We start from the raw sequence: 27,671 nt of genomic DNA, 5'->3' as shown, positions 1-27,671 counted from the left end.
CACCCCTTCCCAGCCTCTAGTAATCAACACCATGTATTCAGACTGAGTGGAATGTTATCCTGTTTAAAGATTTATTTCTTTATTTGAAGGGAGAAAAAAGCTAGAGAAAGAGCAAGAATGAAAGCGAGAGAGAGAGAGAGAGAGAGAAATCTTCCATCTGCCGGTTCACTTCCCAAATGGCTGCGATGGCTAGGGCTGGTCCAGGTTGAAGCCAGGAAACTGGTGCTCCACCCAGATCTCTCACAGTGACAGGGGCTCAAGGACTTGGGCCATCCTCTGCTGCTTTCCTAGGTGAATTAGCAGGGAGGGAGCTGGATTAGAAGTGAAGATAGGACTCAATCCTAGGCATCCCAAAATTTGATGTGAGCATCCCAAGAGGCGGCTTAACCTGCTATGCCACCACACTCACCCCCACACTTCTCTTTAGAATAGGAAACATGCAAGGTATGGAACAGATTGCATCAGATACACCCATTTATTGAGGCCAGAGTTAGATGGTTGATAGATGGATGGACAGACAGACAGACAAGGCTATATATGCACAAACCACATCTGGAAGGACTCATAAAAAATTCAGGGGAGAAGGGGCTGGGAGGTTAGCCTTTCTGTCTTATTTAAAGAATGTTACCTGCATATACTACTTTTTAAAACTAAAAAATGAGTTAAATTGTAAAAATAATGATCCAGTATGACTCAGTATTGCCTTTAAAAATCTCTATAATGAGTAAAATAGATCTTTCAGTCCATTGATTAATGCTTTTAATATTAAAATGCCTACAATTTTAAATGAATACCCAAAAGGTGAAATCGGACCTTTTTCAACAATCCAGAAGTAAGGCAGTTTTAACCTTTCAGTTATGAATAACATAAAAGGGATAAATCTTATTTATGAATAAGAATTTTTATCTTAAAATGAAAGCCTCCTAAGACAGCCTGTGCAGTTTCAGCTCATTTGTAGCTATCACCACTCCCTACCCATCCCCAACAATGTATTCAAACTCAATGTCAAAGTTACTTATTAAACGCAAGAGATATTATGCCCTGGGAAAACCATTATAAACTTTGTCTGTAGGAGGGCTGATCTCTTAATGAAATACAGAACCACCACCTCAGGAAAACCAACATGGGCAATCGTCACGTAAGTACTCACTGCCTTTGGGAATCCCTGTTTGCTTTGGTTAGCATGGGGAAGAATTTAAAGGATGAAATCATGATTGATATTTTTACATTTTGTCAGTATGATTATCCTTGACTGGTTGAGCAATAGCCTACTATGCTTTTGAAAGGCATTCAATAAATAACTTTCCTCCATTTGGCCAAAACTCTCTCAGCAGGGAAAGAGAAATGTTTAAAATAAGCAGTAAACAGTCTTGTAGACAGTGAATGGTTAAGAGGTATTTATAGAATGTTTGTAGCCATGTCACACAAAGCATTGTAGACTATGCCCATCCAGAGTTTTGTGGGAGAGATAGATGCATGTTGCAAACATCAGAAGAACAAATTAAAAATACTTCTATAAGGCCATATAGCTTAGATTGAAGGGAGAAAATATTCCACTATTATTTCTAAACAGCGTCGAGGTTTCAGATATTTGCAAACATCCATGAGATGAGGTTAATACCTTACTTTTCTTTCTAAATAGGTAGGCTAGAGAACACTGCATAAGCTGTTTATGATTAGAACATTGCCATTGGCAACCAATTATGCCCAAGACAGTTAAGAATTTTGATATTTTGTATTTAAAAATGTATATCAAGAGCTATTTCAATAAGAACTTTAATACAGTTTTATGGACCAACTGTTACTTCCCACAGCAAAGAATGGCAAATTGCACCTACACTAGAAATGACTGGAATAAAACCCCAGAATTTTCTGTAAGCTGTAACTTTGTCCCTAGCATTTTTCCTTGGCTATCTATGAGGGTACTTCAAATTGCTTGTGGAGAGATAGGATGCAAAGATAGTTTATTCTGATGCAAAACAATTTTTGAAATCCATGCATCGATTCTTCGTAATACATTTCCATGGACTTTCTGAAGGCCCTCCAAATGCATGGATTTCAAAATGTTCCGTCACGAAACAAGCTTATCTTCAAATTCTAGTTGCCTTGAACTCTTTGAAGTTGCCTCATATTACACCTACAGTCAGAAGTCTGCAACCCTACACCTGCTTGCTTCAGAAACATTATTTTTCGAGACCATCTGTGAACAGTCTTTTCTTACTAGGCAAGATTTCGAGTCATCCATTCTGCATTTCGGTCAGAGAAACTGAAACCTCCTTTGGAAAGACTTCTGACAGATGCAGAGGTCGTCAGGAATACTCCCTGGCCCCTGCAAAGCAGCCGAGGAGGGCAGAGGGGCTGAGCTTGCAAAGGCAGCCCCGCGGGGCCGCTGGCCTCTGAGGATGGGCCGACATTTTGACATTATTTCTGTTTTGAATCTTCAGAGCCAGTCTTACTCGCTCTCAGAAGGCAGTCAACAGTTGCCCAAAGGGGACACCCAACCCTCGGCAGCCACGCAGCCTCTCAGCCACCTATCAGGGAATGGAAAGCCAGAGGCCCCACAGCCCGTAAGCACCTTATTTCCCCTGCATGTCGTGTCTGGGCTCTCGCATGTGCCCGCTGCTACTCACCATGCACTGGTCATGTTGGACCTTCCTCCCTCCCCTGGCCTGGAAATCTCCCCATCAGGCAAGATTTCCAAGCACGGAGATTTTTTCCCCCTTGGCAAATGTTTGTTACACTATTTACAGCCAATGTAACAGTGTTACCTTCTGGGAGCTCTGCTGGTATTCCCACTTGTCTCCCATCAACAACCCCCTGGAATCAAGTGCTGAGGGCATGCTTTGGCCCCTGTGGCATTTCAGAAAAGGGGGAGGGAGTTGAACACGTCCATGGGGAATGAATACATGCTTTAAAAGTCAATGCAAAATCTTATTCAGGGATTAAAAATTCCCAGTAATGGCTAAAATTGTATTCATTAGAAAGTGACTTGATTATGTACAAACTAAAACTAGAATGCTGATGGCTTTGAAGCTACTAGATAACCAAACGTACAAATGAAACATTCCTAGGAGACAAATCCGTGGTGTTTATGTGTACATTACTGATTTAGTGTAGTAGACAATGTTATTTTGTTGAGATAAAATTGCTGTCCTCAACATAAAATGACACTGATTGTATGATGTTGGGATTTTTTTCATTTTGAGCCTTAGATAGTCTAGAATATGATGTGGTGAGTGACTTTTAGTTCTTTTATCCCATTCCTGTGTTCAACCACTGAGAAACTTCCATTTGAAAGGTCTCGTCAGCCTTCTCTTGGCTCAAACATGTGATTTTTATATTGTACCTTCCTCTGTTCTCTGTTCTTTTATCACTAGCCTGTGACACATCTAAACAATCAAAAATACACACAAAAGTGTAGGCATTGAAATCTTGTGCCAGTACTTGCTCATCCTGATATTCCAGTGTGCTTTATAATAATTTCTAAGCTATTATCAGCATTAAATTCACTATTTTAAAGATTTATTTATTTATTTGAAAGGCATAGTTACAGAGGGACAGAGGCTGCAATGGCCAGAGCTAGGCCTATTCAAAACCAGGAGCTTCTTCTGGGTCTCCCACATGGGCACAGGGCCCAAGCATTTGGGCCATCTTCCACAGCTTTCCCAGGCTTATTAGTAGGGAGTTGGATCAGAAGTGGAGCAGCCGGGACTCAAATCAGTGCCCATATGGAATGCCAGCACTGCAGGCAGCAGCTTTACCCACTGCACCACAGTGCCAGCCTATAAATTCATTATTTTAAAACTTTCCTTGAAAAGTTTTGAATCCCCAAGAGCATCGCCACAGACCAGGGTTCATGGATAAGTATTTGACAAATATTGTTATAAAGCCAATAGAATATTGGCCAGGAAATAACATTTTCCAAGATTCTGTGATCTGGAATCCTAGACAGTACTGACACTCAAAGTGACTTTGGCTTTGTGCTTTCCCCAATTCTTTCGCCACCACGAGTAATTTTTTCAATTGGAGACCTAGCGTTTGTGACGAAACTATATGGTGGCAGTAACTATGACGATGAGTTATGAACATCTGCTAGATTCCACAATTCTCAGAATTTTCTTGTCCTCTTGCCCAATGAACTGCATATTGTGCATAGAAAAAAAATCGAGATCCACAGAAAACACTGCTCGGCTTTTCCTTAACAACTCTTCAGTTCTATTCTATTGTGTGATTGTTTTTGAGAGGAAGTGAGAGAATAGAGATCAATATTCAGTTTTCTTTAAAGCTTAATACCTAAGCTTTTGGTTACGGGCCAAACAATTGGGAGTAAAATTTAGGGGAGCCACGTGGAAATATAATCATAAACTCAAAAGTACTAACGACAGCTGGAAAAGCATTTGCAAGGCTGGGGAACAGCCACATTGCTCCTCAAAGTGTTGTCCTTGGGCAAGCAGCATTATCCACATGGACTGGGCACCTGTTAGAAATGCAGACTTTCAGGCCCACCCAGGCCCACTGCATGGCAGTCTGCATTTTTAACGAGATCCTAAAGTGAGTCTCTTGCTCATCAAACTTCGAGAAGCCCTGGCCTGGGAAACAAGTTCTCAAACTTGGCTACAGACTAGAATCACCAGCAGAGTTCTAAAAACCACTGATGTCTGTGTCCCTCCCTCAGAGAGTGTGTGTTTATTGGTCTGGCAGCTGTCCTAGACGTCAGGATTTGTAAGTGCTCCCCCCAGGCGATCTCAGTGTGCAGCAGAGTGTGAGAAACACCGAATGGGAGCCTACCATCAGCCTTACAAAACAGCCCCGCACACTGCTGATGAGAGCAGGTGTCACGGGGAGCGCCCACAAGCGAGAACCAACTGTAAATGTTCCAACAGCTGTTCAGTGATCCGCCCTGGTGCTTGTGAACCTGCCAAGCATATGACTTGCTTGTGCCAATATTTAGCCAACATAAATAGTGTTGGAAATGGAGAGCAGGTTGGGACTTGTGGCTGGCAAGCTCAGGTGAAGGTGGACCAAGGCACCTGGGAGCCACCCAACAGATGGGACATAGGTCCAAATTCCTGAGAAGAGAGGCTCTGGAGGCAGGTAACAACGTGATTGGGAGGCTTGGGGTACACATATGGTTTTAACCAAGAGTGTGCCGTAGACTGTGATCCCACAGCCACGAGAACCACTGTGCAGCCCAGGCAGCAGCCAGTCTAGACCATGCAACCCTGTCTCCCTCAGCAGGAAAGCTTCCATCCTGCAAAGTTGGGCCTTCAAACACTGCTGGGAGTACAGGAAACAACAGACAGGGCCTCTGAGATCCAAGCATGCCATGCACAAAGGAATCCCTTCTTCCTGGGAGACATGTCTCCCGCAAAGTCGGCCCACATCCCAGACACAGTCACACCTTCTGGGCTTTTTGGGTTTCTTGCCTATAGTAGGTAAAAAGCAGCCATGTCAAAGCGGCAGTAACTGCCAAGGACAGATACACAGACAGAAGGAAGAACATGCAAAGTAAAACATGGATGTGAGACTTTGAAAGTTAGAAGCCGGCGCCGCAGCTCACTAGGCTAATCCTCCGCCTTGCAGCGCCAGCACACTGGGTTCTAGTCCCGGTCGGGGTGCCGGATTCTGTCCCAGTTGCCCCTCTTCCAGGCCAGCTCTCTGCTATGGCCCAGGAGTGCAGTGGAGGATGGCCCAAGTGCTTGGGCCCTGCACCCCATGGGAGACCAGGATAAGTACCTGGCTCCTGCCATTGGATCAGTGCGGTGTACCAGCCGCAGCGCGCCGGCTGCAGCGTGCCGGCCGCGGCGGCCATTGGAGGGTGAACCAACGGCAAAGGAAGACCTCTCTCTCTCTCTCTCGCTGTCCACTCTGCCTGTCAAAAAAAAAAAAAAAAAGAAAAAAAAGAAAAGAAAAAGAAAGAAAGTTAGAGGAGCGTGGGAGCACTTAGCATCAGGAACAGAACCCTGAGCATCCCAGGAGCCAGTGAATGCTGGCACCCCTGCTCTCAGGACAAGTCCACCTGACCCCACCCCACCTGGTGATGAGAGACATAACTGGGGCTTTCAATGGGTCCTTCAGAAATGCTGATGATAGCAGGCACCTATCTAGTACCTGCTAGACTTTCAGCTTTTGGAGGGTGTGAACCATGGTCTGCAAAGTGTGAACCTTCTCAGGACCGAGCACTGCACAGGCATCGTGTCCTTCAGCCCTCACAACACCCCTAGGGAGGAGAAAATATTATTGCTCCCCCTTTAAACATGGGGAGAGAGAGGCAAGGAGGGCTGGATAATCTGTCCAATGCTGGACATCTAGGAAGAGGTGAAGCATGGGTTTGGTTTTAGGTACAGGTTAGCACTCTGCCGTGGCTCCAAGAAAGCCTCATGTGTTACCAAATACAGGCAAATCAATTGGACTTTCTAAAACGATGGACAGGACTGCCACTTTGCCATCTCCTCCCAAACCCCTTCTAAACCACCTTCTCTTCCCTCTCCAAGCTGGATTAGATACTCTTCCTTAGCCCGCCCCCCTTTTAAATTTATTTATTTATTTGAAAGGCAGAGTTACACAGAGAGAGAAAAGGCAGAGAGAGAGAGAGGTCTTCCTTCTGAAGGTTCACTTCCCAATTGGCCACAACGGCCGGAACTGTGCCAACCCGAAGCCAAGAGCCAGGAGCTTCTTCCAGGTTTCCCACGTGGGTGCAGGGGCCTAAGGACTTGGACCATCTTCTACTGCTTTCCCAGGCCATAGCAGAGAGCTGGATTGGAAGAGGAGCAGCCAGGTCTCGAACTGGCACCCATATGGGATACCGGCACTTCAGGCCAGGGTGTTAACCTGCTGCGCCACAGCACTAGCCCCCTTAGCACTTCCATATCGCTCTGTGGCTGACTCCATCCCTCTGTCCCCTGTGGTTTCAGAACCATGTGTTCTGTAAACTGTACTTATGGCTCTGAGAGTCGCACTGTGTCCTGTCCATCTTTATATCCTCTGCACCAACACAGTGCCCAGAACACAGCACAGGCTCAAGGAAAGTTTGCCTTGTTACACTTTCTAAGTCAGCCTTGACCAAATCAGTGTTTTGCTCAGTTGCAATCCCGATACACAGCCACATCCTCAGCCCCAGGTGATTCTACTGCATCCAAAGCTGAGAATCATGGGTCTAATGTCAGGCATTCTTCTAGTGCTGTGACTTCCAAATGTGGTCCCCAGGTCAGCATCAAGGGTATAATTGAGGATCTTGTTGGGATCACAAGTTCTAGGCTCCCCACCCCACAATCGACTGAATCAGAAACTCTGGAGTGCTCTCTGCAACCCACACCTGAGCAAGCCTTCCAGGTGATTCTGACACATCCTCAAGTTTGAGAACTACGGGTGAAGCATCAGCCTCTTCCATGCCCAGGTTAGAGCTGTGCCCCTGCCCTATGATGGCCCACTCCCAACACTCAGCCTTCAGAGATACCCATATGATGGCTCTGCAGCCCTCTTTGGCTCCATACTCTCCTCCCTGGGTCTCTCACACTGAATACAACCCAGGAAACTGTCCCCCCAGCTGCTCCCTCCTCTGTCAAGGTCCAGAATGCACTTGCTCCCAGGGCTGGACCATTAAAAGATGGCCAAGAAAAGAGCCCTTCCACCAGCAGAGAGAAGAGAAGCCACTCTCCATCCTTGCAGTCAATTTTACACTTCCAGTTCTGCTTCATATTCTTTTAGACAAACTCCCATGAGCCAGGTACTGTTCGAGACCCTGTGGATAAAAGAGGATTAAAACACAAGACCACAGTCCATGATCTCACAATAGCCCACAGCCTATGGAGGCAGACAAACAAATCATTATAACAGTGTGTTGGAAGCACTGCTGGAAAAGCATCCATCGTAACAGAGTTCAGAAAGAGGACGGTAGAGGGAGGGGTCTCACATGGATGACTTGCATGGTGGCAGACTCGTCAAGTGGAGTCGGGAGCTCCTTGTGCAGCAGGAACACGTGTGAAGTGGTTATCGAAAAGTGAGCACGTTCACAGAGCGCAAGGAGTTCTTTGGGCACGTGCAGCTCCAGCCCTGCCAAAGCAGTTAGCACATCCTCGCACCATCGCCCAGCGAGCTGCTCTTTGCCCTGCCAGGCTGTGAGCTTCTGCAGGGCTGAGGCTGTGCCTTAGCCACAGCTGTGTCCTTGCAGCCTGGCTCATAATGGGGAAATCCCTAAGTCCTTCTGATAGAAAGGGCGACGAACAGGGAGCAGTGACAGGAGATGAGACTAGACAGGTATGCGGTGGGGATATCCAAAGACCTTCATATGCTACTCCAAGAGTACTGGTGTCCTCGGACAGCCAAGAGCTTGCAATCGAGGTATTGACAGGGCCATGGCCCCTTTGAAGGCTCTAAAGAAGAATCCTTCCTTGCCTTCCAGCCTCTGATGGTTCCAGGCATTCCTTGGCTTCTGGCTGCATCACCCTAACCTCCGCCTTTATGTTCACGTGGCTTCTCCTCTGTGTGTGTCTCTAGGTTCTCCCTTTTCCTACAATGACACCCCCGTTGGATTTAGTACCCTCTCTAAATCCAAGATGATTGCATAGTGAGAGTCTTAACTAGTTACAGCCGCAAAGGTTTTATTTCTAAACACATTCTGAAGCTATGAGTAGACACGGATTTGGGGCAGATGCTGTTCCACCCACCACACCAAGGAAACTGGATTTTATTGCCTTTATTTACTATGACTTAGGTAGTATTTATTTTTTAAGCATGTCACATTCCTTTGGAGGGCTTTTAAAAACAGAGACTGGGTCCTACCTACACAGTGTTGGTTTAGCAGCCAGCCTGACACGCCCGAGAATCTGCAGTTCCGACAAGTTCCCAGGTGATGCAGATGCTGCTGGTCCAGGGACCACACTTTGAGAACCACTATCATGGGTTATAGGGATGCTTCCCAAAGGACAATGTCAGAAGCTGATGGAGAAAGGTTTGGAGGCAAGTTCAGGACTTGGGAGGTAGTGGTCCTGGAGAGAAATACAGTCTCTAATTTCCTCCCACCAACTGAAACAGTGATAATGGAATTGGAGAGAAAAGGATCAACTGGAGGGTCAAAAGGGCATGACTTGCTGATTGGTTGGCTCTGAGAGGCGAGAGAAAAGGAAGATGACAGAATGACTCCCCACTAGCCGGCTTGTGTGCCCAGGTGAATTGCGGTGCCTCCCAGGGAGATTTGCAAAGTGAAAGAATAAGTGTGGTTTGAGGAGTCTATTGAGGTATCTGTGGCACACCTGGGGATACTGCCTAGCAGGCGCCTGTGCCTGAAGCTCAAGAGCGAAGTTTGGGCTTCAGGTCACTTGGAAATGATGAATTCACAGTTGTTTGTTTGTTTGGAACAATTAGTATGTGTGTGATTACAAGTAGCATACTACCAGCCTAACGACAGCTTAAATAACAAGGATATCTAATTGTCAACTTGACCAGGAAGTCTGAGAGTATACGATTCCAGTGTTGGCTCAGCAGCTCAGTCACATCACCAAGGACCCAGGCAGTGTCTGTCTGTCTACTCTGGCACCCTTGATGTACTGGCAATGTCTCCCATCACAGACGCAAGATGACGGTCATGCATTCAAGCCAATGGCCTCACACCGCAGAGTCACATCAAGAAAGAGGGATGGCGAAAACTCTGCTCTCTCCTCGGGCACCACCACTCCCCTACTAGGGAGAACCATCTTTCTGGAAAGCGCCAAGCAGACATCCTTTTCTATTTCATTGGCCAGAACTGGTCAGCCCAACTCTGCGAAGGGAAAGGGGAGCCGCAAAGACTCTCTCTCTTTCTCTTTCTCTCTCTCTCTCTCCTGTGTGTGTGTGTGTGTGTTGGCCTCATTTTCTTCCTACTGAAAATGAGCCTTTTCTTTTCAATGACATACGAGACAAAAAGAGTGGTTAAGGTGTGCATGGACACAGATAGTTCAGGCACCACAGATGCTGGCCCACATAACTTCAGTCTAGCAACCTCAAGAAAACACATCATCTAAGTATCTATATAAAAAATGTCAGGGAAGAATTCTAGTTGGCTTGGGCCACATACCCATCCCTTGAACAATCAAAGTTGACCTTACCTATCCCTTGGGGATTGGGAATATTATATTGTCATTACTGTTTTCTTATGACTATTATTTTTATTATTACTACTACTACTACCATCACCACCAGTACTATTGGATAGACTAAAATAGAAAGGGAAGTTAACTTGAAAGTCAGCTACAAAGTAAGTTATTCTTCAGGTGATGGGGGCTTGGAGAGTTGGAGTAGGAATGAAAAGAAAGATAAGAATCTTTAAAAGAATTTTAAGGAAAGAATTAATGGGTTGGAATCCAAGGCATATTTAAACTTTCTCACCAGAGGAAAGAATAGCACTCATTGTTTTGATACTGGTTGAGACAGAAATTTGCTCAAAGCAACTTTAGCCATTTCACCTTGTTTCCTTCTCAGCAAATCAGAACGTGTCGGCCACATCCTACTCCACCGCACGTTTGATGCCATGTTGACCTGGCTCTTCCCCAACATTTTCTCCTTTCAATTGCTTCTGCCCACTTCTCATTGACTCTTGAGGATTCCAAAGCACACTTGCCTCTTTTTTTCCCCTTCAAGTAATGAATCCCAAGTTCATACTCTCATTGAATTGGCAAAAGGCAGCCTTTGGCAATATAAGAAAGAAACAGATAATTCTTTTCTAATGAAAAATGTGCTTCATTTTTCATAACTCCTGAAGGCATAGTTCCTTTCATGGTTGAGAAATAGCCAGCCTCTCCCACAAGCAACTTCTCCTCTAAGTCCACTTTGTTGATGCATTATAGCGGTAATTGGATATCTGGAAGCTTAACACTCTATGAGATCTCTAACTCCCAAAACAATCGGTGCTCAATATCACAGCAGACAGTCATCTTCCCCAGGACACACAATCTTGTTTCCAGATAATGAGTTGTTATTTCACGTCTCATAGAAACTGCAAGATCTCAGCCCATCATCACACTACTTAAGAATGAGTCAACAGTGAGATGTCACACAGCCGTGTTGTCTTGCTGGTACAACGCTGTGGTGGCCACAGCAACAACAACAAAAAGCAGGCGGTAATGACAGGCTTCTCATTTTGAACTGACCTCAACTCAACTCTTTCTCCTAGTTACCTAATCCCAGCACTCATCTCTCAGATTTGTCTTCTGGGTCTTTTTGCAAAACACATTCAAGAGAGAAAGACATTTTGGTCCACTTCCAAGCTTCCCTGTTGTGTAGCCACAGTTACACTAAAGGTGACCGGAGCCTTTAGTCAGTACCAGTGTGCCATTTGCCAGAAGCTCGGCCTTCCAAGTTTCTTTAAAGTATCCTGTTGACAGAGTTGCTACAACCCTTAGGTGGGTTGTAGACCTTTGTCACATCAGACCCTGGCAGTATTGACATTTGTATTGACATTTGTGCCTAGATAATTCTTTGTTGTGGAACACTGCCCTGGGCATGGCAGGATGCTTCTCAAAATCCTGGCTTCTATCACTAGATATACACCTGCATATTGTGACAACCAACATGTCTCTGGACACTGCAAGTTGTCTCCTAGGTTGGCTGAGACCCAGACCTCAGGTGGGAAAGTAAGGCAGAAGATGGCCCCAGGATGTCTTTATCTCTTTAGATCTCCACATGCCACTACCTATTCCTGCCCTCTGGCCCAGGCACTCCCTCACATAGATTCCCCTCGCTTATCGCAAGGGAAAAGCCAACCCCTGAGATTGACCCTTGTCCTTCTGTCCAGGACACCAGCAGCTGAAAGGCAGCAGTTTTTCCCCCAAAGGCTGAAGTCCCATTAGTGACTTCTGATGGCTAGGGTGGGAAGGGTTTCAGTGTGGAACAGCAAGGGTGCTGCCGGGCTGCTGAGCTCCCGCCTTCCCTACTAAGTGAACAGTGCTTACCTGGAAAGACGCGGAGTGAAGCGAGCACAGGTCAGCGGTCTCACCACCCGTCTGCTTTGGTGCAGCCTGAACAGGGCTCCCTACTGGGTCTCCCTACGCCAGACCTCAGAGCATGGCAGGCAGGCCACATTGCTTATGCTTCTGAGGACATATGCTCGTCAACTCTCAGTGAGCTTACATCCCATAAACCCATCGCAAGTTGAAAACATTTTCAGTAGAAAATGCATTCAAGACGCCTAAGTTACTTTGCACCATAGCTTGGCCTCATTGCACACTGTAGAGCGTTGGTTTCTCCCTCTCAGAAGTGGGGCTGACTGGGGTCTGCACAGCATTGCCATAGACAATTGAACTGTATGCTGTTGACCCCAGAAGAGATCACAACTCAAAATTTAATCTACTAAATGCTACCACTTTCACACCAACAAAAAGTTGAAAAATCTTAAGTGGGACCCTCATAAGCCAGGAACCCCCATAAATCAGAAACCATCTGTGTAATGTCAGCACCTTCAAGGAGCAATGGTGCCTACTACTTTAAGGCAATAGATGTTGAAGGGTCCTGAGGTCAAGTCTCCCTGCTCCTGCCCAGCCCCACGGTCACCCCTGATACGTAGATATCAGACAATGTCAGGCACAGGCTGCCTGCTGCAGGACAGTCAACCCACGGAGACAAGAGTTGATGCCAAGAAATAGGCTTATTCAACAGGCTAGCAATCTTCAGGGGGCGGGGAGGGAAGCAGACATTGTCAGTCTGTAAAGGGCTTTTCCCAACTTGCAAATCATCAGGAAGACTTTTAAAAGGAAAAGGGGAACTGGCAGAGGTTAGGGGAGACAATGGGTGCTGCTGATTGATCGCCAGGCAGGTTCCCAGGTCAATTCTGACAACCGTCCAATTACATGGAGGTTCCTTTGACATAAAGCTGATGGCTGTAAACTCTTGGCGGGGCAGTGGTGTTGTTTAAAACTAGGCTTGGTGGTCACATATTTCTTCTCTATCTGAGGTCTGCCATTCTAGTCCCTCTTGTCAGTCCCTAGAATTCCTTTTTCTTTCTTTTTTTAAGATTTATTGGGGACGGAGCTGTGGCATAGCAGGTAAAGCTTCCGCCTGCAGTGCCGACATCCCATATGGGTGGTGGTTCAAGTCCCGTCCCGGCTGCTCCACTTCTGATCCAGCTCTCTGCTATGGCCTGGGAAAGCAGTAGAAGATGCCCCAAGTCTTTGGGCCCCTGTACCTGCGTGGAGGACCCAGAAGAAGCTCCTGGCTTCGGGCTTCGAATCAGCTCAACTCCGGCCATTGAGGCCAATTGGGGAGTGAACCAGCAAATGGAAGACCTCTCTCTCTCTCTCTGCCTCTCCTTCTCTCTTTGTGTAATTCTGCGTTTCAAAAATCTCTTTTTAAAAAAGAGATTTAGTTACTTATTTATTTGAAAGGCAGAGTTACAGAGAGGCAGAGGCACAGGCACAGGCAGAGAGACAGAGAGAGAGATCTTCCATCCACTGGTTCATACAATGGCCACAATGGCCAGAGATGCACCAATCTGAAGCCAGGAGCCAGGAGCTTCTTCTGGGTCTCCCACACAGGTGCAGGGGCCCAAGGACTTGGGCCATCTTCTACTGCTTTCCCAGGCACTTGGGCCATTTTCTACTGCTTTCGCAGGCCATAGCAGAGAGCTGGATTGCAAGAGGAGCAGCCAGTTTTCAAACCGATGCCCAGGCACTGCAGGAGGCGGCTTTACCGGCTATGCCACAGCACCGCCTCCCCGTCCCCCCACCCCCCTCCAGAATTCCTGAGCAAGCATTATTCATTTGTTGAATTCAACAAACATTCTGATTCGCTCCAAGATCAATAGTTAACATTTGTTCACTATAACGTGACAAGGAAAGGACACATTCTCTTTAGAGCTGCAGGTGCATGACTGCCTAATCACAAGGGAGGAGTATGAAAAAGGAAAGAAAGGGGTATTCCTTATAGTTACAGCAACACAAACAATCCACAGAACAGAGCCTAAGCCAGTGTGTGCTTCCGGAAAATTAACTAATGTACCAATCTTCATTAAAGGTGCCAAAATGCCAAAAATGTAATTCCAATGTAGGACAGGTGTCATTTTTTAATCTAAAATTCTCACCCATTTTTCAGACAAAAGGGCATATGTAAGAAAATCATGTTTCACTTGGATCCAAATAGATGTTTTTCTACTTTCACACTTTATTTGGCAAACTACGCAAACATGACTACAGATTTAAAGTGATGGCCAACACTGAGCAATCCTACATGTCACATTAACACTGCATCTCCAGACAGAGGGGTCAGCTTCTAATAGGGTGTGAGTGGGAAGGGAGCCTTGCACTGGAGGAACAAGCGTTGCTGTTTGCTGGTGCGATCGTGGAGAATCCTAATGACCACTTAGCAATGACTCGATGGTAAATAATAAATATTCCCGGAAGATTTAAACTGTGCTCACGAATACTCGACAGAGGAGGCTGCAAGCTTTTTTCTATTATGTAGCTCTACTTTTTGCTGTGACAAACATTTAAGTGTATTTTGATTGAAAATAAAACAAAAACCTAGCTAGATTTTTTCCTCAAATTTCTTGTCCCAAGGAAACCATGCCCAGGAAACCCTCAGCTTAATGAAACCAGGGTGTTGCCAATCACCCAGATGTAACTGGCTCCTTTATTCTGTTTCCAATGGCTTGTAAGTCTCCTCTAAACATGAATGTGGAAATGTCACCAGGATATTCTCTGGCTCCAAACTTGTGAACTTTAATACTTTGCATTCATCTTATTAATTGGCTTCAAAGTGCAAATGAGTTACCAGTTAGAGATAAAAGAACCTTGTCCTGAGAGAAGGGAGGAGAGTCTGGACTTTTCCATAACAAAGTAGGTGACCCCGGACAGGTGACTTACCAACCAGGCCTCGGATTCTTCATCAGTAAAATGAGGGGATTGGATGCATTCGTGATTCCCAAACTTCAAACTTAGTGCAACCTTCCTGGTAGTTAGTGGATATGTGTCAATATTCTTCCATTGTTCTGTTAATGGTTTCCCTTAAATCCACTTATTTTTTGAAATATGAATCATTTCTCTTAAAAGGAAACTTTATATTAGTAACCTTAAAGGGAAACAAATATTAATCGGCATAAATGTAGATAACCAAGCAAAAGCAAGAAGAATGCGCTAGATTCTAGCTAAATTTATCATCGCCAGCTAAAGGCTCAGATCCTGTGGGCTGTCCTCTGATTTGACAAAGATTCATTTGCATGGGATAGGCGGGGTCAGCAAAATAAAATCTGAAGCTTTGCAATGCCTCTGTCTCAAGTACTTTACCACTGTAGTATAAAAACAATCATCCACCAAATCTAAAGGATTCGCTGTTTGTGTTCCGATACAACTTTATTTAAAAAACAAGTGATGGAGGGGCAGAGGTGGACGCAGCAGCTATGCCCCTCCTGGGATGCCTGTATCTCACATAGGAGTGCCAGGGTCTGTGTCCCAGCTCGGCTTCCAATATCAGCTTTCTGCTAATGTGCATCCTGGCAGGTAGCAGATAATGGCTCAAGTACTTGGGTCCCTGTCACTACCCAGATTGAGTCTGGGCTCCTGAATTCAGCCTGGCCAAGCCCTCACTGTTGCAGGCAGTGAACCAGTGGATGGAAGGTCTCTGTATTTCTGTCACTCTGCTTTTTAAATAATTCTTTCTTAATGATGGGTCGGATATGGCCCACAGTCGGTGTAGTTTGCCAGCTGGGTCATACACTATCACTAGGCAAAGGCATAATCAGAAGAATTGGGAAAGAATTTTAAAAGGGATTACTTTCCCAGCTGGAGGTCAAATGCCTCCAGGGCTCCATGTCACATATTTGGAAAAATGGGGGCTGAATTTCTACTGTAAGATTTTTTTTAAAGACTTATTTTATTTATTTGAAAGGCAGAGTTACAGAGAGAGGGAGAGAGAGAGAAAGGGAGGTCTTCCATCTGCTGGTTCACCCCCCCAAATGGCTGCAACAACCCTGGAAATGGGCTGTGCCCAAGCCAGGAGCCAAGAGCTTCTTCTGGGTCTCCCATGTGGGTACAAGGGCCTATGCACCTGCGCCATCCTCTAATGCTTTCCCAAGTGCATTAGCGGGGAGCTGGATAGAAGTGGAGCAGCCGGGACTTGAACCAGTGCCCATATGGGATGCTGGCACTGCAGGAGGCAACTTTACCTACTACGCCAAGTGCCAGCCATGAGATTCTGATTTAGCAGGACAAATGGGTTGAAATTCAATGATTCTGGCATGCAACTAGAATTGAAAAGCGACTATTTTAGCCAGTTCATCTTGAGTTTAGACAGTTCCTCTTCCCCAGGCTCCATTACGTCCTCTGTGGGGTATTAATTCTCAGAGCCCCGTACTCTTGCTCAAATGATCCACCTCTGAGCCTTTCCTGCCACTTCCCCAGCAGTTTCACCATCACTCATGATTCCTGTTCTTCCTCCAGGTGGGGTCTGCTTGGGCCCTCCCAGACACCCTGGTTAAGTGCCCTGTTCCCCTTTCCATTCTCTCTGGCTCCTCCTCCATCATTCTTAGCTCAAGATGTCTAGCTGGAGAGGCCTTCTCTTTCCTCCTCTGTCCCCACGACCACCACTGAGCCCTGCCGTTGATGGAAAGCAGAGCAAGGCCAAGATGCAAAGGAAAAGGCACGCAGTCCATTCCGTAATACACAAAGGAAAAGCCTTGCTCCTGTGGAAGGGAAGAGAAGCGCCCAGTGCCCGCGAGAAGAGCTGCTCGGTCCATTCAGCTGAGCTTCCATTAATCCACAGACGTTGACCAAGGGCCTACCCTGTGCCAGTAGCTTTTGGCTGTCGTTGATTTCAGTGGTACTAGTGTGCCAGGCACTGTGCCAGGTGCTGGGACGTGACAATGCCAGTGGCAAGGATCTTGCTCCCAAGAGGCTTACATTCCAGGGAGGGAGACAGACTAGTGCAGGAGTACAATAATGTAATTTGAGGGGGTCTGATAAAATTTTCTGGAGTGTAAGCACAAAAGGGAGAGTGAGTAATATGCTAAGAAATGCCTGCCAATCAGCTTTCTGGGAGAAGTAAAGCCTGATCGTTGGTGTTTGCAGAGTTCTGTGGGGTAAATACTTCCACTGTGGCTGATTTCAAGTTCTTAGCATGATCTCACTGAACACAGAGTTGGGACAGATGCACCCAGTTGGCTCTTGCAAGCTTCTAAAGTCAGCTCCAGCTCCAGGGATCGCCCATGCCTATCCACCTGGAACTACCCCAGTTCTTTCACTGAAAGTCCCACCTCCCAGAGAAGCCCCTCCATTGCGGGTAATCCGTCGGCTGCCTTAGCTCCACTACACCCTGGGCCGAAGGCCCTCAGTTCTTCCCTGCAGGGTCAGGAGTGGCTTCAGAAGTGAGGTGAGGCTTCAGCACACTCCCCGAGCTTCTGTAGATAATCCCCGGAACACTAGTGCCAATGGAATCAATGACAACCAACATCTACTGAAAGCTTGCAAGTGCCATGAGGCTCCATGGCGCCAGCCCCAAGCTCCTCTGGTCCCCTGAGAACTCAAAAGCTACATGAGGCCATCATCCTGGCCCCTCTTCCCCCACTTCACACAGGTGGGCGCCTTGGGAAAAAAGACAAATCAGCAGTCAATTTGCACAGGTTCTGCCAGGGAAAGAGTACTGACATTTTATCTATGAAAATTGTTAATTCATTAGGCTGAGAGCAAACCTTGGCCATCTCATCAGCCTATGCCCTTTCAGTCTCCAAAGCGCAGATTGAACCCCCTGGCACGCTATGGCCCTTCAGCTACAGATCTCTCTTTCTTCACCACACTGAGGGCAAGATGTTCTAGAAAAGGGGAAGCTAGAAGGGTTGGGGTGAGATGGGGGGAGCAGGAAGTGCTCTGGGAGTTCGTTGAAGGCAGAAAGGCCAATTTCTCTGCTGCCAGTTCTGGGTTGTTGTAAGGAAACCACCCTAGCCATTTTTCTCACACTGTCGTTGTTAATTTCCCAAAGATGCTCTGTGTGGGGCGGCTGTTGGTCCCAGCTGATGGATGAGAAGCCAAACACACGATGCCATTTAAATCAGAAGCCATGCTGGGGACAGAGGTTGACACAGAGCCCCGGGCAGGCACACTTGGCACACGGGAGATGGCTGCCCATTTTGCCTTGCAAATACTGGTCACTGGCCTCCATTTTCCATTGTGCCTCCTATTCTCTCACCAGGAACGCTTCTCAGTCCTACAGCTGGCAAGGGGTTCTTGGCTTCCCCAGTCAGTGGACAGGTCTCAGGCCTCAGTGAGTATTTCTGTAAAAGACCAGCTTTCTGAGAGGTTGATTGAACTTTTCTATTATTAATATTTTTTTAAAAAGAACAGTAATTTTGACAGGGACCCAAAAACTCAGAGAAGTCACTTGGCGAGCTCCTAGAACCAGACTGTACAAGTCTGATTCCTCATTCCATCCCAGACCCCTTGGGTGACATGGAGCAAGCTATTATCCTCCCTATATCTTGATATTCTCATCTGCCAAATAAGAGGTAATAATACTCACCTCCTAGGGTTGCTGTGAGCATTAAATGAGTTATTATGTGTAAGTCTGCACCTGTGCCTGGCACATAATAAAAGCTCTATATCCTCAATTTTGAGTTTTTCTCCCATAAATTTCACTTAGACTTTTAGTCCTTATTATTATTTATTTATAAGAGCAAGGTGGTTTCTTACTTAGGATAAAAATATGTAATCAGCTACTTTGGGGTCACTCTAGCACAGAGTTTTCAGGTGCCATACAAAGTTCCATGGAAGGGGCTCTTTCAACACTCGACAGGAATCCATCCAGTCAAGATGGAAGGAAATAACAAAAACATCCCTGAGCACTCGCCATGCGCCAAGTAACTGCAAGTGCTCTTGATACACAACCGAGGTCCCATCAGAACCATCTTTCAGGCGGGAAAACAGAAAAGATGAGGGGAAAATAGCATCACTCTTGGTTCAAGGGTAGACACATACAAGAGAGGAGGGGGAACAGCTGTGACCACAAAGAAGTTGCTTCTGCAACTCTATCATGCCCTTAAAATCCATGCAAGGTAGATTGACAACAGAATATCATTCAGCCGTGAAAAAATCAGGAAATCCTTCCACTGTGACAACTGGAGTGAAGCTGGGAGACACCATACTAAGTGAAATAAGCCAGCACATAGGGAGCAAGACTACACGACTCCACGTATATGAGACCCTATAAAAGTAAGACTCATAGAAGGAGAGAGTGGATCAGCAGTTACCAGGAGCCGGAGGGTGGGGGAAACAGAGAGCTGTGGATCAGAGAGGGCAACGCTTCCATTATGCAAAATGAATTTGCTGCAGCCAGCTGCTACACAGCAGGTACACTTAGCCAGCTCTGCTTTACTAAATACGTGCTTTTATATATATATATATATATATACACACATATATATTCCAAACTCATCAATCTGTATTAAATATGTACAAGTTATTGTATCTCAATTACCCCTCAATAAAGTGCTTAAATTTTTATCCAGGAATTTCATATAAAAAACTATCCCGATAAGACAGTTTAGTCAGAATTGCAACACTGACCACCCCCTGCCAGGTGCCATGAACTAGCCTTGGCAATGATCACGGGTAGCACTGAGGAGCATCCAGGTGGTCTGAGGCTCTGCCCAGCACAACTCGCACCCGCCTCCATCTCGCACCTGCTTACCAATGCCAGGCCACCACCTGGTTCTAATCCTGACCCTGAGCTCTCATCTCCTCAGCCTCTTCCTCCTCCTCTCATGCCAGTTCAAACAGCAGCTCTCCCCAGAACAGCGTGCAGCGAGCCCTCTGCCCTCTGCTCTCCGGCACTTCCCAGGAGCCCTGCTGGCCCAGGGCCTCGATACCAGGCAACCACTTTCAAATATTTACCGAGGAGAGTTCAGCAAGCCAGGGTTTCAGAGGAACTGCGCTGGAAATATTAATCAAAGCGCCACTCCCATTGCATTTGGATAATAGCTCAGCGTGTACAAAGGACCCTTATGACCTTCTGTCACTGAGTACCCCACCTCCTGGATGCTGCCAGCGCAGGGCTCACCGTAACCACCTGGCACCTTGCTACCGCATCCCACACACAACTCACACTACCCCGTGAGCAGGGCCATCTCGGCTTTAAAGATGAACTGACAAAGCTCAGGGAGGGGGCAGCTCGCTGGGGACCACGCACAGCAGCAACTGCACATCGTAGGTCTGCCTCCCTAGGCCACACAGTGGGGACCATGACAGCACATTAGATCCAATCATGCTGGCCCATCTCCGGGGCAAGTCCTTCCCTCACCTCTATCCCTCTTGTTTTTTTCTGCTGGCTTAACTCCTACTCCTCTCTGAGTACCAGCACAAATGTCAACTCCTCTGTGAAAATGGCTTTCCCCTGCCAGTCATTTGCACCCAGAGCACTGATAATATCACAGTGCAGTTGCTGTTTACCTGCTTGTATCTTCATTTCCCTGGGGACAGGGACAGAGCGCTGTGTCCGCTCACCTGCGATAGGGTTGGAGGCTCAAGACAGTACCTGTGTGCCGAAGCAAGGGAGAGGAGGAGGAGAAAGAGAAGGGACGAACCACTGGGAGAAGTCTGATTTACCTGCGATGCACTTTTTTTTTTTTTTTTTTTTTTGACAGGCAGAGTGGACAGTGAGAGAGAGAGACAGACATAAAGGTCTTCCTTTGCCGTTGGTTCACCCTCCAATGGCCGCCGCGGCCGGCACACTGCAGCCAGCGTACCGCGCTGATCCGATGGCAGGAGCCAGGTGCTTCTCCTGGTCTCCCATGGGGTGCAGGGCCCAAGCACCTGGGCCATCCTCCACTGCACTCCCTGGCCACAGCAGAGAGCTGGCCTGGAAGAGGGGCAACCGGGACAGACTCGGCGCCCCGACCGGGACTAGAATCCGGTGTGCCGGCGCCGCAAGGCAGAGGATTAGCCTAGTGAGTCGCGGCGCCAGCCACACTTCTCTTAAATGAACTCACGTGTCTCTCAGGAGACAGTACGTCCTGACACAGGTCCCGGGCTTGATGCTGCTAGCCAACCAGAAAACCAGGACACCAGGGCTGAGGAGTATGTGTGCACTCAAGGTCATGTTCCCCAAAACTCGGTGATTTTATAATACATAGAACAAGCAACTGGCAAACCATTTCCCTTAGCGAACTCCACAAATGCCCTCCCCGGAGGTTGCTGCAACCTGGAGGAAGGTTTGCCTAGAATGTTCCATTGCTGTCATGAATTGAGACTGCCTTGAACTGGACTGGGACAGAAGATGCTGGACTGGAGGTCTGCTTTTCCACCCTGGTCCTGTGAGCTGAGGTGGGGGCGGGGTCTCAGGAAGGTGACACAGAGTGAGCTTCCTGCTGGGTGGCGCCCCTCTGAAGCAGGCCTGTCGCTGAATCATTTCACAGAGCGTGTCCAGCGTTCTTTCTGCCCGCGTGATGCTGCTCCTAGGAGAACAGCCTCGTGATTGATTTTCTGTGCTACCTCCCTCAAGAGAAACGGGTGCTTGCTTCCTCGTCTTAGACGGGGGAGCCTAGAGACAGAGAGTGGCACGGAGACCCACTCAGAGGAAGAAAACCCGAGCTCCAAGTCCCCAGCTTGCTCTGCCCAGGGGTGTCTCTTACCGACTTGACTGCGTTTGCTTCCCGCGCGAGCCTGATCCACTTGGACGATGGCAAGCGCCTCGCCAGAGTTGCAACCCACTGAGAGCCTCACCTCCCGGGAGCTGGGAACTCTCACCCAAATGAAACCGCTCAAAGGGGGCGGCACGAGGGTGTCACTCAAGCCCCTGGACTCACCAGCCTGACTTTTGAACCATCCTGGTGAAATACATGCCTGGAACTCCGGATCCAGGCTGTGGGTGATTGGTGAGACTCCGATCCTTGCAGGGGCATTCACACGATGAAAACTCAAACAACAAGGGTCTTGAAACATTCTGGAAAACTCACTGCTGATCTGCCTCCCACTAAGACTACCTATGCTTTAAGCCCAAGTTCTCCACACAGTCTCATTTCAGATGCTTCGCATGAATGACTTCATTTAAATTCTCCCAGGGAGGCACTACTATTATCCCTATTTACCATGAGAAAGCCACAGCACAGACAGGCTCTGTTATTTGCCCAAGGTCACACAGGTAACAAGCGATCATGCTGGGATTTGAACTTGGTCTGTCTAGAAAGGTATGTTCTTAAACTTGACTGCTGTACCTTTGCTGGCCGGCTATCATAAATGATGATATTGTTTGGGGCACTGTGATATATTTATTCAACAACTTTGGAAAATAGATAGATAGATAGATAGGTAGGTAGGTAGGTAGATAGATAGATAGATAGATAGATAGATAGATAGATAGATAAAATGTGCCAAACTGAAATTTACAGAAAGATAGCTTTATGAAATCTTGTAAATATCATTGCAAGACAGAAACCCAAGAGATGGTCTGAGAGAGCAGAGAAAGGACTGATATTTAGGTAGCCCCCCATCTATCTATCTGGCCCTGGAAGTGTTATCTCTTGTAAGCCTCAAACTCCACGAGGTAGAGACTCTCCCCATTCTACAGATGAGAAAATAGTGGCTTGGAGGCTAATGGCCCAAGTTCACATGGCTGCGGAGCAGAGGAACCGCTTCAAAGCAGGGTTCCTGTGGGCTCCAAGTCCAGATCCTATAACCATCTTTATTGATAGCTCGTATTTCCCGCAAATTTGATCTCTTTCTTGAGTGTCAGTGCAAGAGTTGTGAAAAAAAAAATAGAACAAGGAAATCTGCTCCGTCTCTGTTACACCTCAGAGCCGAATGCAAATGGGGTATCCATGCCCAGCGCCTTTGGGTCTCAAAACCAAATCTCCCCATTAGCAAACAGACCTGAGGCCCCACAGCCGGTGCCAGTCCTGCGAACAATGAACAAAGCATGTGGCCCATCCTGGAGAAGGAGTTCCTTATCCAGCTCATCTGAACAAGCCACAGGACAATGCTGGCAGTCAACACTGGAAGTCCCTGATAAATACGCCCGCTGTGGACAGCCCAGGCACACAGCAGGGAAATTTCCAGACTCTATTCTCTCTCTCACTCCCACATCAAGGAGCAAGTCCGGATTCTCTTCCTAAGCAGATTAGAGAAGCCAGCAAACATGGCCAGTGGTGCTTCCTGCGAGAGCCGGAAGTCTGTGACTTCACCTGCCCTGTGGATGGCAGGGCCTCCGATGTAAACTCGAGACTCCTGCCTTAAATTATTTGCTTGGCTAAAAGACAAACAGTAAGCACTGCTGTCGTCTGCACCCCTAGCACGTGGCTCAGCACTCTCCCCTTGCACGCCCATGGATCAGTGTTAGTCTGCACCAAGGAACACTTCATTGACTCATTTTTGGCCTTGGGGAAACAAACTGAATGTGTCCCTAGGGTGCTTTTGCCTTCCCTCACCTCTCATAATTCTCCCGCTATTTATATCAAAGAACAACTTTCCTAAAACTGGAAGAGACAAGGGTGGGAACGGCGTTTTGTACCTGCCAGGTCCTGGCCCCCTCTCAGCCATTTCTTGGCCAGGTGACCCGAAACAAGTTTCTGCTCAGCCTCTCTGTGCCTCCGCAGCTTCTTTGTGTAAGTGAGGAGGAGGTGCCCCTCGGGGGTGGGGGATGCAGCTCTGAAACCTCCAGCAACCTCAGCTGGATGCCAGCCCCCAGCCCTCAGCCTGGGCCTCACCTATACGCCGTTCACCCAGCTCCGGGTCTCTGTGTCTGCTCACCAGCTGTGAAGTGGGATGGGTAAGCGGTGTCCTGGTAAAATCCCTGCACCCATGAGGCTGACCCTACCTACCGAATGTTTATGGATTACCCCGTGCGTGGGAAACCTCTGCCCTCTGGCTCAGTACTACCTCACTTCCTGAGCCCTCTGTCATACTTCTGATGGAAGGCAAAGACGCCACACGCTCTTCTGAGACTGCAAGGCCATCCCCAGAGAAGCAGCTCCTCCAGAATTTGATCAGAAAGCAGGTGGGCTTCCTAAGTGTGCAGCCTGAGGGTCCCGCAGGGCCCCACACCCTGAAGGTCCCTGCGTTTGGCTCAGTGTGCTGATGTCACCACATTGAAATTCGCAGTGCATCTGAGCAAGGAGCCCGACACTGAGTCCCACAAAATACATAACTGTCCTGCCAACAAGCCTTTAAAAGCACCAATAGTTTCCTTTTACCCCACAAAAGATTTGGATAATGAGAACGGGATACCTCACTCCTTTGCCTCAACATGTGGGCCAGAGGCAGAGTGTGGTGTCAGGACGTATGCTGAGCTGGGTGCAGTCCTGTGTCCTGCACGACCTTGGGCTAGTTCTCTAACTTGGCTGCCCCTAGGTCTCCTCACCTGTCAGGTAGATTACTAACACCTACTCTTCCCTATGCATGAGGCAGAAAAGGCTGTCAACTGCCTGGCAGGTGGCAGATGTCCAAGAAATGTCCATCCGCTCTGGGCTTGTTTCAGTAGTAGGTACTTCAAGCTGGACAGCGCCCTCACGTTCCCAAAGGTAGTAGGGTGATACGGGGCCTGGAGACTGGCTCTGGGAGTCTAATATTCTCCCTTATCTAAAGCCTAGAAGCCAGCACTCCCCCAGTCCGTGCATGTTAGGACACTCTAGGTTGCAAGTGCAAAAACCCAAGCCACGCTCGCTTAGACAAAGGAAAAGTTCGCTAGGTAATGAAACCGGGGAGGATAGGATTACAGGCACTGCTGTATCTAAGGTTTACACAATAGTATTCAGTCTCCACCTCTCCCTTCCCTTCCCTTCCCTTCCCTTCCCTTCCCTTCCCTTCCCTTCCCTTCCCTTCCCTCCCCTCCCCTCCCCTCCCCTCTCTTCCCTTTATGTACTGTTCAAAGCCACCCAGACACACAGTCTCTCAGCAAGTGCAGTAGGGAAAGACATGCATCCCTCTCAGGGTATGAATCAAGAGAAACACTAACAGATCCTGCTTGGATTACATCCCCACTCCTGAACAAGTCACTAGCACCGGGGCACAGGGTCCAATTCCACATTAGCCCCAGAGGGCCAGGCACTGAGGCTCAAGCCTCATGGCTGACAGCCCTAGTGGCCCTATAAGAATGGGGGAAAGGGAAGTAGCCCAAAGGATAGGACAGTGCCAAGCAGATACACGTAACGTGGCTCCTGGGCCATGTGTGCTTTCCTGTTCATGCAACCGCGGCCAAAGGATGTGAAAGCAGGGAGAACAGTTTCAGGGTGGGGCTGGTGCACAGTAGCTCTGAATCACCTTCTGTGAAGGATGGGGAATCTCCAATGGACATGAGGCACTTCGCAGAGGTAAAGAAAGGCAAAGAGCTGAGAAAACTCAGGGTGTGTTCAAGACTACTGGATGCACAGCTGCCATTAGCTGGTAGTGATGTATTTTTAATAGTGCTATATTCATTATTAGGTACCCTCTGCTTAGGCAAGTGAAAATTGTTTTCCATTTCCATGCTAATAGAAGTTTCATTCTTTTTGTAGGGTTTTAAGAAGCTACTTTTTATTAAATATATTTATGAGTTGCCATGATTTTTCTCAAAAAAATTTATTTTATTTACTTGAAAAGCAGAGTTACAGAGGAAAAAGGAGAGCCAGAGAGGGGGGGGGGAGGGGGAGGGAGAGAGGGAGGGAGGGAGGGGGAGAGAGAGAGAGAGAGAGAGAGAGAGAGAGAGAGAGAGAGAAAGAGATCTTCCATCTACTGGTTCACTTTCCAAATGGCTGCAATGCCCCAGGTCAGGCCAGGTCAAAGCCAGGAGCCAAGAGCTTCATCCAGATCTCCTACGTGGGTGACAGGGGACCAAGCACTTATGCCATTTTCTGCTGCTTTCTCAGGCACATTAGCAGGGAGCTACATGGGAAGAGGAGCAGCTGAGACTTGACCAGTGCCCATATAGATGCTGGCATCAGAGGCAGTGGCTTCAGCCTCTATACCATAACACTAGCCCCAAGCATGCGATATTTTGATAAATGTATACACTGTGTAAAGTCCAGTCAAGGTGAATATATCCATCTCCTCAAATATCTAACATCTCTTTTGGGCAAAGCATCCAGAATCCTATCTTCTAACTTTCTCTTTTCATGGACAAATGCACAGTACTTTATCTATAGTCACCCTACTGTGCAACAGAGGGCTAGAACCTCCTACTACCAGCCAGCTGTAAGTTCACAGCCATTCCTCAACCTTTCTCCATCCTTCCCAACCAACTCCCTCCCCGGTCTCCAGTAACCACCATTAGACTCGATTTCTATGAGTTTTTTTTTTTTTTTAACTATTTTAAGTTAAAAGCAAAAATCAGTTGAAAGTAGTAATATAGACCTCAGTAACTAAAGACCAGTTGGGGCATATAGTATGCCAATGGGTGAAGCTCAGTACATAAAGAGGCCCTTTTCTGCCCCAAAAAACCCATGCTCTTGCTTGGTCATAGAGTATCTCAGCAAATTCGGCAGCATCTCACCGTAGGGATGACAGAGGTCTACAGTACCAAATGAATCTGTAATCAGAGCCAGGAGCTCTCAGTCTCTGGCAGGCAAAAGTTATCCCCTGGACATACTTGGGTCTTGTGGCCAAAGGGGAAAACCAGCCCTCTGTGACACTGGAGCACTGCGTTTTCTCTGTTTCAGACACAAATACACAAAGCTGGGGTTGCTATGAAAATTGCTCCTTGCAGAGCTGGCCAGACCAATTGTACTTGAGGACAGAGGTGGCCATTCTCTTACGGTCATCCAAGGCCAGCTGGCCGTGAGGAGTACCAGCCACCGGGCCAGAGTTTCCCCTGCTGATTTCCACGTGTGCCGATGTGGGGAATGGCAGCGGGTCCCTTGTCTGGCTGACTACTCAGTCTTGCAGTTAGCTGCAAATTTCAGCCAGAGATGATTTAAGTCTACCTGTATTGTTTACTCACTTTTCCCATTATTTTCTCCAGGCCAAAGCGAGAAGTCATCAGGGTTTTGATGTGGATCGAGATGTCAAAAAGCTGAACAAAGCCTGCAAAGGAATGGGTATGAAAGATGTTTTGTTTGCTAATTGGCTATTTTGAAGTTGATTAAACCTGACTCTCACAATCACCTTCCCTTGGTGTTAAGACGTTGACCCCCATTGACCTCCCATTGACCTCCCGTTGACCTTGTGTATTCCACACTAAAGTTGGTCATGCCTAACGATCTCTTCATTAAAGATCTCAAAGTTATTAGATTCTATTGCTGTTCAAGATACTACATCACAGTTTCTGGTTGGATACTGTGACATTTCATTTGCCCTTGAAGTAAGGGAAACTTCACGTGAAGCGCAGTGCATACACTTCTAGTGTGGTCTACACCTCTCCTGTCTCCGCCATGGGAAGTGGTGGGAGTGAGATCTGGTGAGAGTGGCACCAGCAGGACCTGGAAGGTGCACCGAGGAATAGACCAAGTGAATGCAAAACAGTGGCCAAGGTGGAGAATCTAGGGTCAAAACTGGAAGAAGCTATATACATTCAGGCCTAAGAATAATTGCATGGCCAAGGGTAAGGGACTAAGTGAGAGGGCTGGAGTAAGGTAAATCCTGGACCAGGGTGGAACCAGGGGGAGAGCATCTAGATCTAAGGCCCTGCAGAAGGGCTCTGGGATTCCCCAAGGCCATGGCTGAAACATGTTTCTAATCCCAGGAGCCTGCAAGCACAAATAAAAGGATTCACCTTGAACTGGAGGGGGCGAGGAGCTGGGATTGGGAGCTGGAAGAGAT

At 47.4% G+C, this 27,671-nt stretch overlaps 1 protein-coding gene and 1 long non-coding RNA gene across 5 annotated transcripts in view; one reads left to right on the top strand and one right to left on the bottom strand.

Moving 5' to 3' along the window:
• Positions 1-57: 57 nt before the first annotated feature.
• Positions 58-26,956, bottom strand: LOC149126331 (uncharacterized). Of its 3 annotated transcripts, none has more exons than XR_016236582.1 (2): positions 26,854-26,956; positions 58-287 (listed from the first exon to the last, which is right to left on the bottom strand). It is a non-coding gene; the product is annotated as an uncharacterized LOC149126331 (long non-coding RNA). The 3 variants fall into 3 exon arrangements; XR_016236581.1 differs by lacking the exon at positions 26,854-26,956 and adding an exon at positions 14,829-24,689; XR_016236584.1 differs by lacking the exon at positions 26,854-26,956 and adding an exon at positions 7,913-14,821.
• ANXA13 (annexin A13) overlaps positions 1,055-27,671 on the top strand; it is a 62,555-nt gene continuing 35,938 nt past the window's right edge. Inside the window, 3 exon segments of one of the 2 annotated variants that reach the window (NM_001082119.1) lie at positions 1,113-1,138; positions 2,445-2,567; positions 26,875-26,950. In NM_001082119.1, coding sequence (NP_001075588.1) covers positions 1,124-1,138; positions 2,445-2,567; positions 26,875-26,950 — 214 coding nt within the window. In that variant the 5' untranslated portion in view covers positions 1,113-1,123. 2 annotated transcript variants of the gene reach the window in all.

The sequence above is a fragment of the Oryctolagus cuniculus genome, chromosome 6, assembly GCF_051225735.1.
Source record: "Oryctolagus cuniculus isolate XC-2025 breed Fujian yellow rabbit chromosome 6, ASM5122573v1, whole genome shotgun sequence".
Classification (NCBI taxonomy): domain Eukaryota; kingdom Metazoa; phylum Chordata; class Mammalia; order Lagomorpha; family Leporidae; genus Oryctolagus; species Oryctolagus cuniculus.
This window is presented reverse-complemented; position numbering and strand designations above follow the sequence as displayed.